Here is a 22,315-nt window from a genome sequence, read left to right as displayed (position 1 = left end):
TTCAAGAAATTTAAGAAAAATTTTAGTACATGAGTACTAAAAATCACCAAATTTTAGGAAATTTAACTATTGACAGGCATCGGCTATTGATTGGCATTTTAGGCAAAATGAAAAAAATAAAAACTTTCCAAATAAGATTTAAACACCTCTGTGTCACAAATTAAGCAAAAACTTCGTCCTTGGTGGGAAAATACCCTTGAATTTCAGCCCCACTGGGAAATTGACTTTGATTTCATCCCCACTCGAAATTCCATGTTTAAAAATTGCACTCCAAAACCATCCCCACTGGGTTTTATAACCTTGGAACAATAGAATTTCTATCCCCATTAGCATTTCAATAGGAATTTTAACTCCACTGAGGAAAAGGGTTCCACCGGGGCTGTGAAACAGGGGTGTATTTAATGTTCTGCTTTTATATACTATGGAATAAAAAATGTTTTCGAAGTTGAATGCTTTGTTTTTGTAAAGAACCCTCTGAAAGTATCGTCGCTATTTTTTCCAAATGACAACAAACCAACAGGCAGAAAACCCTTCAAAAGGAAAAAAACCTACTCGCACTCGAAAAAAAAACCATTTCCTTATACAGGGTTAGGATAATTTTAATATTTTTATGTATTATTCTGGAGGTTGGGAGAAAACATTAAGGTTTAGTTTAAAAAGTTTCAACAAAAACATAGATTAAATATATTAAAAATCGTTAGTTAGTAAAAACACATTAAATGAAAAAATAATTTTACCTTGGCAACAAAAGTAAAGTCCAAGTTAAAGTAGTGACCAATAGTAAAAATGCACCGATCTTTTTGTTGATAACTAATGCAGTAACAAATATTGTTTCGAATTTTAAGAAATAGAGCTCGATTGCTTGTGATGTAAATTTTATAATTTGCGTGGGCATACATTGACTCAAAAACCATAAAACTCAAAGATTGGCTATTCCAAGGGAGCAAACTAGAAACGATAGCGTCAGTTGTCAACAAAGTAAAATGTATAAGAAACGGAGTTAAGATAAGCAACAATTCCATAACAATATTTTCTCTACATGAAAGATCAAAAAGTTCTTAAAGGGATAATCAGATGGTTTGAAATATTTGGCACATGGGTTCCTTCTATTTCCAAGAACAAAACCTCAAAATATTTTTGCCTAACTTTCTTCTTAAGTCGAAATATATTAGTTATAAGTTTTTTTTACTTTTAGTAAGAATTACAACAAAAGAACAACCAAAGAACCGTGTAAGAACCCATTTTCAGTAATTTCAAAATAGTTAGACCAAAATACTTGGAGATTTTACTCAGGACCGTAGTAGAAGGTTACTACAGACCATATATCTCAACCCATCTGATTATCCCTTTAATCTTTACCAACACAATAACAAGTCTCTATAACAATCCAGCGAGATCAACATTTTCAAGGTTCTTTAGGTTTGCGTTTAGGTAATCCATTTTTCAACATGTGATTCAAACGTTCAGAGTTCGATTTGGCAGGTATTTTTTTTCTCAAGAAATGTGTTTTCATGTATCCCTTGAACTCTCTTGCGAGGTTATCAGGTTGACCCGAGTATTTTACAGCTTGCTTCACTTTCTCCCAGTTTACATCATTGGTGTCATCCTGGTTGTTGCTTACCAGCACTTTCAAAACATTAATAATCAACGCAAATCGCTGACGTTTGGATAAAAATGGTTTGGCCGTCTTCACGGTCTTTGAGGCCAACAATGTGAAGCGAGCTCTGACAGTTGAAGAATCTCTACCACTTTCCAACTTCTCCGCAATTAATGTCCAGGGAAGTTTACCAGATCTGATGGTCAGCTTTTGGTCTTTGCATTCCTTTACCAGTCTCAAAAGATGTTCATCTTCTTCGTCCGTAAATGCTTTCGGTTTCATCTTCGTGGTACCCATACCTTGCTTCTGTAGCAACTTGTATCTCTGTTTCACACTTTTAATTGAGCGGTCAAGCTTCTCCGCGATCGTTTTCCACTCCCCCTTATACTTCTTATGCAACTCCAACAATTGTTTAGACTCTTCTTCAGAATAAGTGCTCTTTTTCTCCCCTGTTGGGGTTTGTACAAAAATTTCATCTAATTTATCTCTGATTGTACGACGTCTTCGTAGTATATTTTTGCATAGTTCGCTCACCACCTTCTCAGTTTTGGCATCCCCAGACAAATAAGATTCTTTGAAATTATCGATTTTAAACTTCACTTTAGCATTCTTGATGTTTAAGAATAAAATATAGAGTTCATAGTTTGACCACGAACCAGTAGCAATAGAAACCCCCATTTCCATCAGCTTCGGTATGGTTATATCATATTTATCTAAATCAGGATGTCGTTCAACTTTGCTTTTGTAGAGTTCGTTATTTCTTGAAACGTCGGTTATGCTCTGTAAAACAAAAAAGTTCTTCGTGGTCACTAATTCATTGTAGGAAATCAAATCAAACCTGTTCCTTTTCATTTTAAATACAAAAACCAGGGGGGGGGAGTACAGAGGCAGGGTACTAACCCATAGGGTACTAACTTGATTTTTTACTAAAATTTTGTTTAGTACCACCCACCCATATTTAGTACCGAGTACTACTTCATTTTTGCTGTAAAAAATAAGGACACCACCCCTAAAATCTTAAATTTTACAGATTAGACCAAGAGAGGAGTACTATTGTTAGTTTCTCAGACTGAAAGTTAACAGATAATTCAAGCAAACTATCAATGATGGAGTCAGAAGCTTTTGTCCTTTGATTTTCATCACACACTTCTTGCCCATTTTGGAAGTTTTGTCTTCAAACAAATCAAAAAAATTTCTCAAAAGAGTAAAAAAAAATTGTCAATTAAAAAGATTTAAAATCAAAAAAATCAATATTTGAAAAAAGTCTAAATATTACAACAAACTACTTTTTTTATTGAAAAAAAGCAAAATTCTGTGAAAAAGTACTCAAATAGTAGCCTGTACTTGCTTGAAGAGTGAAAAATACACACCCCCACCCCAAAAGTAGTACCAGGTACTAACTTTTTTGAAATGCAAAAATAGACACCACCACCTGGCTATGGGTACCCTGTGTCTGTACACACCAGGGGGGGTCTTGCAGTTACTCCTTGACACTATGTGGAGTAACTGCAATTTTGAACATTTTCTACAGACACCACCACCCTTGCAGTTATTCCATAGTGTACTAACTGATTTTACCCTCAAAATTGGTGTATACCACCCCTAAAAGTGCCAAATTTGGCAATTTTTTCACTGAATTCCTCATTTTTGATACCATTTTACTGGGTACGTCTTATTAACGACCGTTCAAGAGTTAAATATCTCAATCATTTTCCAAGTTTGTTAAAATATCTTTCATGGCTTGATTGAAGAAAAATTACTTTTGAAAAAAATGTTTCTAATTTTTTTGCTTCCGGAATTTTTAAAAACCTAAAATTTTAAGTGAAAAATTGAAAAATGTGATCACTTAGTACACCATATGCTACCAAAATCGACAATTTTGGGCTTAGGCACCACCCATGTTGCAGTTAGTCCACTGGTGGAGTAACTGTTTTCCCAAATTTTGGTTTATATACCACCACGGTAGTAATTGTCATAGTGTTTATATAATAACTGCATGACCCCCCCTGTACACACTGCAAAAACAGGCTCATTTTATCAAAAAAAGTCCCCCAGAAATGAGAAAAATTCCTAAAAAAGAAATATTTCAGCAGAAGTGATTTAACTCTATTAAAACTTTCCACTGAAAATGGTTCCCTTTTTAAAGGTCATACTTTGTCAATAGAGGTTCTTCCGAACGGAGTTTCATTTCCATGTTTGTTGCCAGTTCTTTCGTTTTCTCTTGAATCAGTGATGCGTTGACTATATTCATGCTATAAGGAACATTTTGATAAAAAAATGTTCAGAGCAAAATAATTGCAAAAACGGTCATGATAATTATGACTGGATTTTTTCTACTTAGTTTAAAAATTTCACCATGTTTGAACCTCACTTCTTCTAATTTCGGGTTTGGATTTTTGAGAAATAGTTTTCCAATGCTTTTAATGATATAACATGAAAAAGGTACCAAGAAAAAAGCGAAAAAAAAGATGAAGTAGATGAAGATGAGACAGACTTCAAATAACGTGAGTGATATCTATCATAACACCTATGTATACATACCAACTTGTCGAGCAGTTCAGAATATTCAATATCAGGTTCTTCACTTGAAGAATCGTCATCAGCATCCTTGTTCTTTTTTGTTTGTTTCAACAATTTATTGTAGAATTCATCCTCACTTGATTCTGTAGTAATGATACTAGTTGTATCCCCGGTCCCAGCACTTTTCCTTTTGGTTTTTGTCACCTTTTTTAGAGGTTCACTGTTAGAAGAATCACTGTCGGAGGATGAGCTGGTTGAATGTCTTCTCTTATTTTTATTAGAATCCAATGTTTTTGTCTGCTTTTTATTGGTCTTTTTCAACTTTTCATTAGTTTTTTCAGAAACATTTTTACTGGAAGCAGCATTATCTGATACTATCACATCCTGATCTGCTGATGATGGTGATTTCTTGGTAGTTTTCATATGTTTACGTTGAACGTTGTTGACTGATACTTCATCTTCACTATCAGACAGGCTGTTTGAAGAAGTAGTTTGTTTACTTTTATTAGTTTTGTTTGATTGTGATTGGTTGGTGTTCATCTTCTTTGCTAATACTTTATTTTCACTATCAGAGGAGCTGCTTGAAGAAATAGTTTGTTTACTTTGTTTAGTTTTGCTTGATTGTGATTGGTTGGTGTTCATCTTCTTTGATAATACTTTATTTTCACTATCAGAGGAGCTGCTTGAAGAAGTAGTTTGTTTACTTTGTTTAGTTTTGCTTGATTGTGATTGGTTGGTGTTCTTCTTCTTTGATAATAATTCATTTTCACTATCAGAGGAGCTGCTTGAAGAAGTAGTTTGTTTACTTTGTTTAGTTTTGCTTGATTGTGATTGGTTGGTGTTCATCTTCTTTGATAATACTTCATTTTCACTATCAGAGGAGCTGCTTGAAGAAGTAGTTTGTTTACTTTGTTTAGTTTTGCTTGATTGTGATTGGTTGGTGTTCATCTTCTTTGCTAATACTTCATTTTCACTATCAGAGGAGCTGCTTGAACTGGTAGGAGATGCGACTACAGTTGATTGTTTGCTGCTTTTGTTTTTGCTTGTTGATTGCTTATCATTAGTTTTATCAATTTTCTTTGTAATTGTGATTATTTTGTCATCGGAAGAACTAGAGAGAGATGCTTGCTTAGTGGATCGATTGATTCGTTTGTTTTTATCTGTCGTTTCTTTGTTATTGCAGTCTTTCTTTTCTGTATGATCACTTTCATTGTCACTGTCAGATGACCTGCTTGAGCTCGAGCTCCTCTTCTTACGCTTTTTCTTATCGATTTTGTTAGATTTTGGTTGTGATTTTTTCTTGCCCATTCTTGCTTCTAAATCTTTTAAAGTAATGGTGGGATATTTAGCAGCTTTATTTTCCTTCCTCACAGTTTGATCATACAGCTCATCTTGACTAGATTCTGTATTCATGGTTGATCGATCATTAACCAGTAATCTTGCTTTTGGAAGAGAAGAGCTGAGTAGACTTTTGTGTTTCTCGAGAACCTGTTTTCGAATGGTGTCGCTGTCAGGATCAGATGAGTCGTCATCTGAAGAAGCCGAAGAAACTGTATATTGGGCTGCTTCCTCTGTTCGTTTCTTTGAGCTTTTTCTTCGCTTAGCCGATTTGGATGGATTAGAGGTATCTTTCTTTGTAATTTTCTCATCTGATGAATTTGAGCTATCCTTTGCCTTCTCTGTTTGCTTCCTCGTGTTTTTCTTTCTTGCTGATTTTGGAGGATTCGAGCTTGTTTCAATTGCATTTTTCTCATCTGATGAATTTGAGCTATCCTTTGCCTTCTCTGTCTGCTTCCTAGAGTTTTTCTTTCTTTTAGCTGATTTGGGAGGATTCGAGCTTGTTTCAATTGCATTTTCTACATCTGATAAATCAAGTGATTTACTTGAGCTATCCTTTGCATTCTCTGTTTGCTTCTCTGAAATTTTCCTTCGTTTAGCGGATTTGGGAAGATTCGAGTTTGTTTTCTCTGTATTTTCCTCATCTGACAAATCAAATAATTTACTCGAGTTCACATTAGTTTTCTTACGTTCTTTGAAATCTATAGTCTTTCCAGCGCTTAGTCTGTTTTTCATGCTTTTTCGTTTGGATGACTTCTTGTCTTTTAGTTTTTCTGCAGATTTGGTGGATGCTTTTATCTGCGATTGGAAATCCTCATCATCAAAAACTGTTTTATTTTGAGGCGAAGTTCCATGAAGGTCTGATTTAACCTTGTTCTTTTTCTTCTCCTCCATTGAAACATTTTCCACATCTTTGGTAGGTTGTTTTTCCCATTTGGACTTCTTCATTTTGAGGGTGACACTCTTGTTAGGTTCAAAAACCTCACTCATCTCATTTAAATTAGTCTCGTTTTGAGATTTCTCCTTCCTCTGGCTGTATTCCTGGTTATCCTCTTTGATGGAATGGTCAGCAACAAATACAACAGATGAGCTGTTTGAATCTTTGGATCTATTGGTTGTTGTATCAGAGGATAAGGTTTTATCAATCAAACTTAGATCGATGGAAACAGGTTGTGTCATCTCTACTTCAGTTTCATCTTGACTTGTTTCACTCGGCGGTAAGGTCATCTGTGAGACAGGAACTTGTGTGATGAAGATATTCTTCTCGACTGGCTTTTTCTTGTTTTTCTAAAAAATGAAGATTAAAAGGTAGGTTTATGCAAGCAAATATAACACATGAATCTCTAGAAATTTAGATTTGATTGGAAGCATTGATATTCTTGCATTTCATTGTGTGTACCAGGCCTGTTTTCCTTGTGCTTATCTTGATTAAAAATTTGTAAATTTTTTTGTAAATTTAGTATTTTCAGTTTAGAGAAAGGAAAATGAATAAAAAATGACTCTTAATGAGTAAGCTTAAGTCTTCTGTGCTCATACCTTAGTCTTGGCGATTGGTGTAACTTCTTCATTTGCATGGTCTTTCCGTTTCTTTGGCTAAAAAAGAGATATGAGAACTCGAAAATTACTGTACGCTTAATATCACAATAAACCAGCATCTATGTATTTAGTAAGAAACTTAGCTTTATTGAGATAAGTTTACCTTGCTTTTGTTTACACTGCAGACAGCTTCTGATAGATCTTCAACAACTTTATCTCTAGTATTCTCTTTCATCCTCTCTTCGATTAATACAGCTGGATCCTGAAATATTAGTATTAAATCACACCCTTCTTACTAAAAAACCCAATAATTTCTTGTTCTTATTTACTTTTCACAACTAGCACAATCATTACTACAGTCTATATTAGAAACTGAGTATCATTCAAAATAATTCACCTTGTCCTTGTTGACATTACAAACTGCCTGTGATAAATCTTCTGATAGTATTCTAGTATCTTCCTCTGTCTGACTTTCAATCAGTACAACTATAATTGGATCCTAAAATGTCAATGATAAATTTGTACGCAGTTCAACTTGTATAATTCGTACAAAATCGAACTTCTTGTTTATTAAACCCAAAAATCAACTTTCTCAAACGAACAGGCAGCAATCTAATACTATAATGAATGCCAAGGCCTTGAAACATGGACTTACTACATCTGAATCTTTTGTATCCCTAGAGTCTTTTGATTGTGACAGATCTTTCATTTTAGAATGGCTTTCCACATTTGACACATTATCTTTTTCTTTTGTTGACGAATCTTTTGATTTTTGACCTGTCTGTCTTTTTGAATTCTTTTTCTTCTTCTTTTTTTTCTAAAAATAAAGACGACTGTGTTTGCAAGGGTAGGCTTTTGCCGTGATTCCTCTTTAACAAAAATTTTCAAAAATTAGTGCGTATATTATATGAGTGAATAACAACGTTTTGAAAGTACACAATAACCTAGGAATTTTAAACAAAACTCAAAACTTAAAATCATAAAAAAACCTAAACGAGGTCAAGTTATCTATTTCAAGCCCCTTTCTTTCTTAAACTGCTTTGAATTTGAGGGAAAGTCTGTTTTCTAATATGGTTCCTTTTTAATACTATGACTTTTTTAATACTTTGCAAAATACAAGGTGCCCTGGACAGACCCTTGGTCATACTCTGCAAAATCTATCTACAGATATTGGGAAGAGATTTGCATTTAGCAGTTTAAATTGGCTATTTATTTAAAAGAAACCTGAAGGTTAAATCCATTAGGGTTTTAAAGGATTGAATTTCTTACATTTCAAGGGTTTACTTTCCAAGACGTTTCAAGGACTTATTAGTGGTTTTTTAGGTTTTCTACTTGAAATGATTGAATATCTACATTGCTCGGTGTTTCTACCTTGTTTGGTGTTTCGGGATGCTGTTCACTTATTGATTCATCTTTCTTGGGCATATTCTGAAATATAGATAGACAAAAAAATTCAATTTAACTATAATAGAGTAATATATTTCACAAGTCATCTTTTTGATTTGATTTTGTTTAACTACTTCTGTTATAATAATAATAGCCGTGTCTGAAGCCTTTCTCTGCAGCAATTTGATTTTTGCTAGTAGTAGTAGTTTTAGCTTGCTGTATAGCTTTTTCTGGGGGTTAACTTTTCTTTTTCCAACAGTTTTCAACTATTCTCATTAAAAATGTTTGACTTGGAAAAGAAGAATAGAGAATTGAAATCGATAGCATTCCTCACCTGAAGCCCAACTTTTGAGTGATTGTTATATTTTCAGAAGTTCTAGGTAATTTAATTGTTCAGAATTATTTTGTGTTCACTCACTCCACCAGCATAGGTTAAATGGCTCATATTTAATCACGGCATTTTGAAATTTCATCATTAGAATGTTGCAAGTATGCTTTTTTCGAAATTTTGTCGGAATTGAAATTTGAAAGACTACTATCACTATCATTACTATTATTACAAATATTTTGAATTGTGTGATTGTCTGTGACGACATTTGAGACCGCTAGTTCTAATGATTTCTTACCATACTTTTCTTGTCTGTGTTGTGTTCAACAATCGGTGATTCTTGAAACTGCTTTTCAGATTTATTCTAGAAAAAAAAGCAGAAGATTTTCAAACCAATCATTAACACATACAAATTTTATACTTATACTTTGTATGGGTTTGTACTGTGATACTGTGATTAAGTGTCATGACTAAATCAAATGATTAAAAGTCTTGAGAAGCAATAATTCTATACCTTATACCTTAAAAGAAGAAATATTGGCGGGAAGAAAATCTGTTATCAAATTAAGTTCCCGCCAAAATTTATTTTTTCCTCCATCCGCCAAATTTAAATCCCACCAAATTTAATTTATTTCATGCGTTCCCCAAATTTGTGCTATTTCAAGCCTTAAAACAGGTTTTTTTGCTTATTTAATGACGCTTTTGGGCAAAAATATCCTGCAACCACCAAACTTTTTCGGCCATCCGCCAAATTGAATTCCCGCCAAAATTTCTTCCTCTAAGGTATATGGATCAAATCTAAGTAGATTTATGATCCAGATTTTCACAAATTTTGGTCATTTTCAGTAAAATTACTCCTTGAGAAATGAAGGAAATTGGGTGCAAATAGCAGATTTGCTAAATTTTGCTCATAAATTTAATCTACATAAGGTATTTAGTGATAGACCATTTGCAGGATGTATATCATATTGAATTAATTTAACACTCCAATAACTCCAGCATCAAAACAATGATAAGAAATTATCAAGTACACATGTTTACTAATTGTACTTATTTGCGTTATTGTTTGGATGCTGAGTTTTTAATTATTCAACATGACATGGCATCCTAGAATCTTATCTTTTATCTTTCAGAGTTCTTGGATGAGAAAACCATGAATAATTATTTGACACATGCTTTTATTGGTAAAATAAAGTAAAATGAAGAAAATACTTGGTCTTTATTGAAAAGCTTCTTCTTTTTGTTCTTCTTCTTTTTGTCCTTTCTCTTTTTAGTTGCATTTTCATTTTTTCCATCCATCTTTGACTTGCTTATTATTAAACTGTAATTATTATTATAATTGGTTAACTAGAAATTTGATTAGAAAAAATAGCACATACAAAGAGTTTTAGGCGTATGTTGAGATGCATGTGTTTTGTCACACACTTCATATAAAGAAGCCTGAACTTCTAACAGCCAATTCGATTGACTTCAAAATATGCCAATTTTGCCCTGTTTGCCAATTATTTTGCATTCGATTGACAAAAATTTGGCAAATGTGGCAAAATTTGAGTGCCATAAATGCCAAATAAAAAAGATGTGGTGAATCTGGCATTCTTGGCATTTTTGGAACTTACCTCCATACGTCTCCATACAGAACACTGTTCCCACGAGACCTGTGTTCTTTTCGGCTCCAATTTTGCCACTTTTGCCAAAGTTTTTGAAAAATAGAAGACCTTCCAATGCTAAAGCAAAACAATGCCGATCGGCAATTTGATTGGTTAAAAAATCGTTCGCTTTACAAACGCCGACAGAAAACTGCTGACTAAGCATCACAAAACGGAAATCATAATGGCAGAGTAGCGATGTACAAATTTGCCATGAAGCTGTGATCTTTTGACATTGAAATTGTGGATTTGGCAAAGTTGGTGAGTATGGCAAATTTGGAAGTCAATCGAAAGGGCTGTAAACTTCTGATATTAGAATTTTATCATAATCACCTTAGATAGTGACTTCAGAAGTCATGCTACTTTTGTTAACATTAAGCCAAACATTATATTTTTCTATGGATTTTGAGCTGAACACTTTTAACACTTTTTATAGCAAAATTTTCCACATTTGTCACCGGCTGACATTTCTATCGTATGGCCACGTGATGCAAATCACACATTTTCTTTGGATATTGGAAATTATATGTCACATGGCAAGAAGTTCAGAGTAGTTCAAAAATAGTGAAACACATTTTTTTGATGTGTATGGATAATGGAAAAAATTTGGTTGATTTAAATTGGTTTTAATTCTCTCTTTTTCTTTTGTCATGTGTACTAAAAGATTCTACAATGTTTGGGAACTCAAATAACCAAAAGTTCTTCTATTTTTCATGGAAAAATATGTTTATAAACTAGAGAACGCTTCCCGCCTAACTGCTTATCGCCTAATCGGATTAACAAATAATAGGTGTGTAACAAACGCTCCATTGTTTTGCCACTAATTTGGTCCAGACATTCGCCCGTGTTCTATGGATTTTTTTCATATTCTGATTTAAAAGCCTACTCGGTGAGAAAGAGAAATCGTGTATTTTTTAATATGCTGTTTATTAACTCAAATCAAATGACTTTTCAGTCATTCATCAGAGGTTCAGTGATATTGCTGTGCCATGTTTTGTCAGATAGTCCCAAATTAGAGCAGTTGACGGTAAATGGGCAGTTCCAGAAAAAAAACATTACCCCCCTGTTTTTGGGATTTTTTTTTCACTTGGAAATTCTGAGAAATTTGAAAAAGGTTTCCAAAAATCAAGAATTTTTTCTCATTATTTAGTCATATGTATCGGAAAATCCATATAACTTGCTCTATTTTCTTGCCAAGTATCAGAAAATCCAAGATTTTCCCAAAAAAAATCTTGAATGTTACAGAAATGTTATGTTACGAAAATCCATGTCGTCCACAGGGGGGTAACAGACTATAACTTGAACCGCCCAATGAATCACTGTTTGAGGTCCGGCAAAATTTCCAGGAAATAGCTTATCCGGCTTATTTGATCTAGGTGGGTTCCGTCTCCCCCATAGATCTTTTTCTTGAGAAGTTGATCTTCAAATTTGTAGGGAAGGGACTGTTTCTTTGAAACTGATATGATAATCATGATTTTCAGAATAGATAGATATTCTTTCTCTTACCTTCTAGGGCACACAAAATATTTTTAAGACCAGCCATGGATATGCTTTTTGCTGCCTTCACTCCTTCAAAGTATCTTTCTAAGCCATCCTGATAATCATTTGAGCTGAGCTTCTTTCCATTTTTCTTTAATCTGAACATTGCCTTGTTATCACCAAATCCTGAACAAGCCTTGCCATATCTAACTTCTCTAGTTGATCGTATGTATAGAGAAGTTAGATATGCCAAGGCTTGTTCAAGATTTGGTGATAACAAGGCAATGTTGGTTATTATGTATGTATATCATATCAGTTTCAAAGAAAAAAATTATAAGTAAGAAAGTCAGGAGTGTAATCGACTAAGCTTGTTTACTCCGCCTGATCATATTTTCAGAGACAGCATTTGGTTCAATACAGATCGATCAACCTGAAGATCAGGCAACCGCTATTGAAGGACAATCTAAAGATACTGAACGTGAGTCCTATCCTGAGAAAAACGAATACACTCCTGGAATGCATGTAGCAGCTGCATGGCTAAAGGAGGATAGCACAGAATATACATGGTATTTAGGCGAGTTAGGTTGCAATGGAACATTTTTTCATCTTTTTTCCAGTTTAGTTTAGAACCATGCTAACTGTTCTCTTTTCATTCATAGGTGTGTTAGATTCAGTTGACAATGATTGCTTGAAAGTTTCTTATTTCTCAAGAAAGGACAAAGCTGGCAGCCAATGGACATTCCCAGAGGAAGCAGACATTCAAAATACAAAGTGTGAACAAATTATTAAAATAGTGGAAAAGGTTGCTTAGCAGTGCACCGTTAGAATTAGATGCCTCATACCAAAACAGCTTGTAGATGATATAACAAGAAAATTGAACATTTTCAAACAATAGATGATTTTATTATTCACCAGTTTCACCATTATAATAGTACATTTAGTGATATTTTTAATGTATTGTATCGAAATATATTTTCAAGCTCAAGGTATACAAGTCATGTTTTGTAAAAAAACTGTCAAAAAATAGCCATTACTTTTTCTAGCTTGATTTTTGACCCCTAGTTGTGATGTTTTTTGGAATCTACATAAAATTTCTGACAATTTGGTATGTCACATGCCTATGTTTTGAAAAAGTTGCTACAAGCCTATTTTGTAGGCGGGTTTGCGCTATGGGCCCCGCAAAAGTGGGGTCCAGGGGACCCTTAAAAAGGGTCCCCCATCAAAAATTTCACTTTCTTACGTGTTTTTAGGATATCTAGCAACTTTTGTATATGGTCCATAAAAAAATCATGTCATAGTCCCTCCCCTAAAACTAGTTTTCAAGGTTGGCTTGGCTCAAATTTTTTTATCCATGGCTCAAATTTTAGGCAATTTCTCATAGTTATTTAAAAATGTTAATTTCAGTTAGGAACATTTGGCGAGTTCCTGTACTTGGCCGCAATCAAAAAAATCATAACCACACTCATAAAAAATTACGTTTGCGTCTTTTTTTACCGTTTTTTTGCCCAGACGATATAGCAAACATAATCTTTATAAGCAGACTGTGCCTTTAATTTGCTGTAATAAGTTTCTGCGTAGGTAGAAATTTCTCCAAAGTTCAACAACGATAGAACACACCTATTTATACAAAGTTAACCAGCGCATTTTTTATCTTTCTCCTTCTTCATCCTCAATGAAGCACTCAAAGTCAAATAGAACTAAGCACATAAGATATTCTTATAATTGTGAAATGCCGTTTGCGCATTTGCTACGGTGGAGTGCATGACGTAACTCGCGCGGCAACAAACTCGCCTTCTGTTGGCTTGTCATATAGGGCGTTTTGTGGCGTTACCACTCTCAAAGCAGTGGGCGCTTTATCATTCTGCAACTCTGTCCACCATTTTGAATGAGTTAACAATAGATCCAAAAGGGCGCCCTTATCAAGGAAGATCATTTGCTTTGGTCTCCGGCTTTGGGAAGTAGTAATGTTTTCGATTGTTTTCGATGGAAAATGGTAAGAAACTTAAGTTTACAAGTGTCATTTAGTTTTTGCTGGCTGATAGAATGGCAGGATCCTGGATGGCTTTCCTAACTGAATTTCAAAAAGCGCCAGGTTTTTCCTGAATCCCTTTAGAAATTTTGTGGCGCATTTTTTTGCTTGCGAGTCAAGTAAACGATTTAGCGCTTTCGCAGCATTAATCTTTGCTTTGATACGCATTTTGGCCGGACGCTTGTGGGGTCTTCGACAAAAAACTTTCGAATTTTTTATCCACATTGGGCAGATAATGCAGATAAGCCTCCCCTTGACCTTATCGGCCAAAATTTTTCAAACCAACTTTTACATCTTTGAAAACAGTTGAAAACACAATTTTTTTCAAATCATGTCCGCTATCCAGGCTTCGGCATAAGAAAAAAGAAGGGGTGTGATCATCGCACGCCTACATAGTAATTTTCAGTAAATTAGGCGTGCGAATCATGGCACGCCTCATTTGCTTTAGACGTGCGACCGCGTGCGATCGTTATTTTCTTTTATTTTATAAACATCATTAACAATGATGAGGCACAAATTTTCAAACAATTCCTAAGAATGATCTTTCTTTTATCTACATACAAACTAGACAACAGGAAAGAAGAAAGTGTATATTCAATCTTCATATTTGAAAAACCAAAAGAGCACTGAATAATCAAGAAGGAGAATACTTTAGGAAAACAAACGAGACAAAGAATGGGAAGAGGGAAGGAAAAAGATTTGAGAGAGGGAAAATCATACAGCAAAAGTGATAAGGTTTTAGAGAGATGAAAAATCGCGCAGCAAAAGTTATTTTTGGGAAAAGCTTGTCTATTGAAGACCAAAGCATAGAGGAGAGAGAAGATGTGTATCCATTAGAGTAACTTTTTTATAAGAAATTTTGTATACATATAGCATTTTGAAAGAGTAAAGGAAAGTTTATCTTTCATCTATTTGGTTCTTATGATTAAAGTAGAAAATGATTTTTGATCTTTTTTCAACAAGCAGAAAAAATATTTCTAGAATAAATTTTTGCATGTGCAATTGATCGCACGCCTCGCTAGGTTTTCATGATTTATGGTGTGCGATAAATTGCACGCCTAAAAGGCTTTTAGACGTGTGCGGAGGTGTGCGCGTGCGATCGCACACCTCATATGCCGAAGCCTGCCAGAGCTGCAAATAAATATTTTTAGTCCTGTCGGTCAAACTCAAAATCCTGTCGGTCATTCAGTGTATTATTTTTTTTAAAGTTACGGAGAAAGCGAGTAGAAAAAATAAAAGTTACCTTTGAACAGTTTGTTACTGTATATAACAGAGAAATTGATTCGATAAAAGTGATCTTAGAAACACCCTTGGAAGTTACGAAGAAAGCAAGTTGATAAAAGTTAACTAAGAAGCACTCTTAAAAGTTAAGAAGAAAGCGAGTTGATAAAAGTTAACTTACACTCTTGAAAGTTATGAAGTAAGCGAATTGATAAAAGTGATCTTAGAAACACTCTTGAAAGTTATGAAGAAAGCGAGTTGATGAAAATGGTCTTAAAAAAACTCTTGAAAGTTACGAAGACAACGAGTCGATAAAAGTTAACTTTGAAACACCCTTGAAAGTTACAAAGAAAGCAAATTGATAAAAGTGATCTTAGAAACAAAGAAAGTAACGAAGAAAGCAAGTTGATAAAAGTTAACTTAGAAACACTCTTTAAAGTTATGAAGAAAGCGAGTCGATAAAAGTGATCTTAGAAACACCCTTGGAAGTTACGAAGAAAGCAAGTTGATAAAAGTTAACTTAGAAACACTCTTAAAAGTTAAGAAGAAAGCGAGTTGATAAAAGTTAACTTAGAAACACTCTTGAAAGTTATGAAGTAAGCAAGTTGATGAAAATGGTCTTAAAAAAACTCTTGAAAGTTACAAAGAAAGCAAATTGATAAAAGTGATCTTAGAAACAGTCTTGAAAGTTACGAAGAAAGCGAGTCGATAAAAGTGATCTTAGAAACAAAGAAGGTTACGAAGAAAGCAAGTTGACAAAAGTAATTTAGAATCACTCTTAAAAGAGTTACAAAGAAAGCGGGTTGATAAAAGTTAACTTAGAAACACCCTGAAAGCTACAAAGGAAGCGAGTATTAAAATAATAGGCTGAGTAAGAGACAGGGGTGTAAGAGATTTATTTTCAACTCTCAAGTTAATGGTTTATTCCTTTTTTCATTCGTACATCATGACCGACACAAAAGATTTTCAGTCGGTCAAATAGCTTTTTCAGTCGGACATTGACCGATGACCGACGCTTATTTGCAGCCCTGGCCTGCTATCGCGTTGATCTCGCCTTTCCACCTGTCATAGTTGAATTTTTGTCTATGTATTTGCACCAACATTGATATTTGATATTGTTAATCAAAACGAAACAAGGCTAGGCTTAATTATCGTCATGCAAAGTAAATAAAACCCCCTGGAATTCTTTAGGTTTTGATAAGCAAAATACTTACATACTATTGTTTACTTTTCAGGTATTCATCCAATGAGAATCCCGAAGCTAAAGACTTACAGCCAATCAGAATTTGTTAGCGAGTGGTTTTCATCCAATTGGAATCGCGTAACACGAAAGCGAAAGTGAAAGTAAAGGCGGAAATATATTCTTTTTTTCGACGTGATTTGCATATATTAGAACAGAAAGAAACACCAATTTGTCAAAGATTTGTTTAAAACCACCTTATTTTTTGTTGAGTATCGCCGCCTAAATTTATCAAAAAAATATGCTTTTCAACATTAATCTTAAAATCCCTTTTATTGTTAAGTATCCCCAGGGCTCAACGCCAAAGAAAAATCAGCGGGCGGAACCGCCCTCGTAGTTTAATCCCGGGATAGAAAAAACCTGGAGAAAACCTTTTCTGTACATATAATGTAGCTAAGGAATTTTAAAACACTGCATTTAAAGTGAAACAAGATGGCGGAGAAGTAGTGATTGGAGGTTTTCGTAATTAGACAGCATGACAAAGGTTTGTTATATTTAGCATAACAAAGACAAACTCAGGAGGTAAGGTAAATTGCGTTTTGACTGCTTTTAACTGTTTTTCTAATAAAGAATATCTTCAAACTTGACCTCATTGACCTCAAGTGAATTATCAAATAGAAATACACATCTAAAAACCTAGCCTGGAAATTCAAGCATTAAACTTTTTCTACAGTCTAGTTTATGATTTATTTGCTGCTTGTTTAACGCCTACAGGGAGATTGGTCAGCTTTCAGCGTATTACTTAGCAGTACTTTCGAGCCCATTTTGATGATTTCGATGCGCTCGCATAATTTATGCTATGGAAAATACTGACTCTGCAGAAAAAGGAAAAACAAATGAAAATGAAAACATTGATTCATTTAGAAACAAAATGGCTGTTGACAGGAAGTCTAACACGTGCGTTTGGTTTGGGAACGCGAAACGCGAACACAAACTATCGATGTCTAAACTTTTCAATATATCTCCAGAACTAATAGATATTTGAAATTCTGTAAAAAGGTCTAAGTTCCTGAATAGTTTTACTATGTCCTATGAAAAAATCATAAGCATCAGTCAAATACTCGTTCATCTATTTAAGAAAATTAACCCTGAGCACAAAAAATGCTTTTTTAAACACTTTTTTCCACCGAAAAACAAATAAGTTTTACAGACTTACCTTCCCCAAACATTGAATAAGCCTCTACTAATTAAAGTAAATGAGATAAGATAAGATAAAATCTTAAAATCAACCAGAATTTACAACCTTTCGTCCAAAGCAAAAGATGTGCTTTTCTCGCCGCCATCTTGTTTTCGAATGAGAATTCTAGAGAATTCCATTCGTTTCCAGTTCCCGCGGTCTTTTTTCATCCAATCAGATCGAGCGATTTCACTTTCGCTTTCTCTAGTCTAATAAGACTGCTGGATTTGAGTCATTGACAGGGGGTCACAAAATAGAAATACAGGGGGTCACACTAATGGCTACAGGAACTGAAAGCAAGCAATTGAGGCCAATATTTTTGGTTTTTCTGAAGGACAAAAGGTGCAGGAAGCTTTACTGAAAGAGGGATAAGGCTGGGACAATCTAATTAAAAGATATGGACAAAAAAAGGCACTTTTTTGGGTGATAATTAAGATTTTACTTAGAAACTTTAATTCTCTTACCCCCGTTTCACCCCCCCCCCTGATATGAGCAAGGGAACCATGTTGGCCACCCCTACTAAAAATTTCAGTTCAACAAATTCCGGTATTTTTAATCGAACTTTGTCGAACTTAATTGAACTTTGTTGGCCGATTAATGTTCCACTAAGTTCAGTTGTCGAACTTTAATCGAATACTCACAAATTTCTCAAAATACAAAGTTCGATTAAGTTCGATTACTGAAATCGAACTTAATCGGACTTTTCTTAAAGAGACCTCAACAGTTCGATTAGTTCAATTACATTATTCGAACTTAATCGAGCTAATCGAACGTAATCCAACTTTGTCAAGTTTAATTGAACAAAAATTTGAGAAAATCCGAGCAACTGAAGGCTGCTCCACTTGCGCGTAATGCGATTGCACTTTTTGCCGGCCTTTGACGACACTTTGAGGAACTATGAAGCACCCCCGCTGGTGCAGGCGTGTACCCTCACTCACATCCCCCTGACCAGTGGGCACCGATTGGACCCCCCCGGACCTCGGCCGGGACCCCCAGGGGCCGTCCACGGTAGTACCCAAAGGAGGTCATTTTTTGTTGTCAAACTTTTGTTTTTTGTCGAATTTGTAGAACCTTTCTTGTTGTCGAACTTTGTCGAACGGAGTTTTTAGTCGAACATTTCTCGTTGTCGAACTTTGTCGAACGTAATATGTTTTGTCAAACTTAATCGAATACTCACAATTTTAGGGGCAGTCGACAAACGACTTTCCTTTTTTTTAACGGCCTGAGGCCGTTAAGGTTCAGACCCCCTCCCCCCCTACGTCTTAAATTTTTCAAAAGTAAATACTTTCACTGGTCCATGGCCGCCATGTTCTTTCGATTCGTAATCCTCAAAGTTCTTCTTTTCGCACGGAAAAAACATGTGGTTTTGAGCCGTGACCTTTCAATTTTGAAACTCCAAGCCCCGCAGCAAGTCAGGGCGGGATGGGTAGAGCAAGGAGTCAACTGAGGCGGAGGGAAAAATTGCCGACTTTCGTCACGTGACCAGTCATTTTTCTCGTCGAAGCATTAATTGGTGACCGGGAAAAAGGTGAATGTCGTGTGGTTGCTTTGGTCTTAGCCTTTCTTCACATGTTTCTACTTTTTGGACTGATGAAATTTGTAAGTGAGACTTTCCTTTTTTTTTTAAACTTTTTTAACGGCATTGCAGTGACCCCCTCCCACCCCTTACGGCCAGAAGCCGGCTGATCGCCCGTGTAAGAAGCACAACTGACGTCACGTACAGTAAGCCACGTGATCATGGATCTCGCATCTCGGATCTAGGATCGGATCTCGCGGATATCAGATCTTGGATCTCGCGGATCTCGGATCTTGGATCTCGGATCTCGCGGATCTCGCGGATCTCGGATCCTGGATCTCGGATCTTGGATCGTTGGATCTAAGATCGTTAGATCATTAGATCATTGGGGATCGTTGGATCATTGGATCGTTGGATCATTGGATCGTTGGATCAATGGATCGTTGGATCAATGGATCGTTGGATCAATGGATCGTTGGATCAATGGATCGTTGGATCAATGGATCGTTGGATCAATGGATCGTTGGATCATTGGATCACATTGGATCGTTGGATCGTTGGATCATTGGATCGTTGGATCGTTAGATCGTTGGATCATTGGATCGTTGGATCTTTGGATCGTTGGATTGTTGGATCATTGGATCGTTGGATCGTTTGATCGTTCGATCATATTGGATTGTTGGATCATTGGATCATTGGATCATTGGATCATTAGATCGTTGGATCATTGGATCGTTGGATCTTTGGATCGTTGGATCATTGGATCATTGGATCTCTGGACTATTGGATCATTGGATCGTTGGATCGTTGGATCTCGAATCGTTGGGAAATTGTTGGATTATATACGTTTGAGTCTGCTAAATTGCGTGGGTTGTGTGGGTCCAAAATCCACCATATTAAGTTCCCGTCAAGATTAAGTTTTTTCCCGCCAAATTAAATTTCTTGGACGCATTGATAAAATTATTGGCAATATGAGCCCTAAAAGGTGCTTTTTTGCTGTTTTAGACCATTTCAAATTTCAAAATTTCAGCAACCGCTGAATTAAATCCTCGAAAAACTTTTTCGGCCATCCGATAAATTAAATTCCCGCCAAAATCAGATCCAATAAGGTATTTCAAAACCTAATTTAAAAATCTTAGATCGGCTATTTTAACGTAATTGATTTTTAGAAACCATTATAAATATCAAATACCCATTAGAAGATTAGAGATACCAAACACGACGACTGAAAGTTGAAAATTTCACCTAATATTTCAATTAATTCATATTAAATTAAAATTAAAAGTAATTCGAAAAGTAGTTCGAAGTAGTAACAAAAAACAGGTATCCGAGGGTGTGAAATCCCAAAGTTTCGTTAACATTTTGGCAAAATACCGAGATAAAACCTACGAAATACCGGTACCGTTATGTTTTCAATGACCTGAATTTGATGTCATTCTCATAGCGGATGAGGCCCTTCCAAATTTCCATTTGGACTTAATTTCGCGGATTTTCGCAGATGACACCCAAATCCGCAAAATCCGCGAAATTTAATCCCCGCAAAAGTTTATCCCATTAAAGTACATACAGAAGAAGTATTTTGAAATGTCTTTATGGACAAATTTAATCGTTTAATCGCAATCCAACGATTCAATGATCCAATGATCTAACGATCCAATGATCCAACGATCCAATGATTCAACAAACCAACGATCCAACGATCCAATGATCCAAAGATCTAATGATCCAATGATCCAATGATCCAATATGATCCAACAATTCAATATGATCCAACGATCCAATGATCCAACAATCCAACGATTCAACGATTCAACGATCCAACGATCCAACGATCCATTGATCCAACGATCCAATGATCCAATGATCCAATGATCCAATGATCCAAAGATCCATTGATCCAACGATCCAAAGATCCATTGATCCAACGATCCAATGATCCATTGATCCAATGATCCATTGATCCAATGATCCATTGATCCAATGATTCAATGATCCAACGATCCATTGATCCAATGATCCAATGATCCAACGATCCAATGATCCAATGATCCAACGATCCAATGTGATCCAATGATCCAACGATCCAATGATGATTCAATGATCCAACGATCCATTGATCCAATGATCCATTGATCCAATGATCCATTGATCCAATGATTCAATGATCCAATGATCCATTGATCCAATGATCCAATGATCCAATGATCCAATGACCCAACGATCCAATGATCTAACGATCCAATGACCCAACGATCCAATGATCTAACGATCCAATGTGATCCAATGATCCATTGATCCAATGATCCAATGATCCAATGATCCAATGATCCAACGATCCATTGATCCAATGATCCATTGATCCAATGATCCAATGATCCAACGATCCAATGATCCAACGATCCAATGATCCAACGATCCAATGATCCAATGATCCCCACTAGAAAGTACGAAAACGTTCGAAAAGGACACGCGAACACACGTATGTTTGTAATGAACACTTCTATGCCTGTTACAAGCATCCAAATGCTCGAAACAAACATATTTGAATCGCAACGATTAAAAAATATTCGAGAATATTATTAGAATGTTCGGAGCGATTGAAAAATGTTTGATGCGATTATAAAATGTTCCATGCAACTAAAAATTGTCCGGGGCGATTAAAGTTTGTTTGAGGCGATCAAAAAATGTTTGAAGCGATTAAGAAATGTTCGAGGCGATTGAAAAATGTTCGAGACGATCGAAAATTGTTTGAAGCGATTGAAAATTGTTTGAAGCGATTGAAAATTGTTTGAAGCGATTGAAAAATGTTCGAGGCGATTAAAAAATGTTCGAGGCGGTCGAAAATTGTTTGAAGCGATTGAAAAATGTTCGAGGCGATTAAAAAATGTTCGAGGTGATCAAAAATTGTTTGAAGCGTTTAAAAAATGTTCGAGGCAAATAAAAAATGTTCAAGGCGATCAAAAATCGTTTGAAGCGATTAAAAGATGTTTGTGGCAATTGAAAAATATTCGAACCGAGTAATAAGCTTATAAAACTACGATATATATACCCTTTGACGAAATGATACATATGAAAGCAAAAACAAGCCACTGAGGCTCCTAACGGCAAAGTTGATAGATATTATTAATTCAGTTTAAGATTATGTTCCTAATATTAATTTCACAGCTTTTTGTCAAGAGAGGTTTTCATCACTAGGGAGCTAGAGGGTTACGTTTCCTTCTACAATGGTGGAAATTTCTTAACTTGACAAATGGTGAAAAACTTCTCTCTCGGTTTCCATTGTGTGAGAATTCCCTTGTTTA

General features: G+C 35.3%; 1 protein-coding gene across 6 annotated transcripts; it reads right to left on the bottom strand.

Moving 5' to 3' along the window:
- Window positions 1-1,314: 1,314 nt before the first annotated feature.
- LOC136817459 (dentin sialophosphoprotein-like) lies at window positions 1,315-10,048 on the bottom strand. 6 transcript variants are annotated; one of them, XM_067073786.1, is made up of 10 exons: window positions 9,918-10,048; window positions 9,004-9,069; window positions 8,363-8,419; window positions 7,647-7,808; window positions 7,389-7,490; window positions 7,155-7,253; window positions 6,992-7,048; window positions 4,139-6,742; window positions 3,751-3,849; window positions 1,315-2,377 (listed from the first exon to the last, which is right to left on the bottom strand). In XM_067073786.1, the coding sequence occupies exons 1-10, from the start codon at window positions 10,002-10,004 to the stop codon at window positions 1,406-1,408; spliced, it is 4,305 nt and encodes a 1,434-aa protein (XP_066929887.1). In that variant the 5' UTR covers window positions 10,005-10,048; the 3' UTR covers window positions 1,315-1,405. The 6 variants fall into 6 exon arrangements, with proteins under 6 accessions (XP_066929887.1, XP_066929888.1, XP_066929889.1 ...); XM_067073787.1 differs by lacking the exon at window positions 7,389-7,490 and having other exon boundaries at window positions 8,345-8,419; XM_067073788.1 differs by lacking the exons at window positions 7,155-7,253; window positions 7,389-7,490 and having other exon boundaries at window positions 8,345-8,419.
- Window positions 10,049-22,315: the final 12,267 nt, after the last annotated feature.

This window comes from Clytia hemisphaerica, unplaced genomic scaffold (genome assembly GCF_902728285.1).
Source record: "Clytia hemisphaerica strain Z4C2 unplaced genomic scaffold, Clytia hemisphaerica genome assembly, whole genome shotgun sequence".
NCBI lineage: Eukaryota > Metazoa > Cnidaria > Hydrozoa > Leptothecata > Clytiidae > Clytia > Clytia hemisphaerica.
Note: the sequence above shows the minus strand (reverse complement) of the source record. Positions and strands in the feature narration are given on the sequence as shown.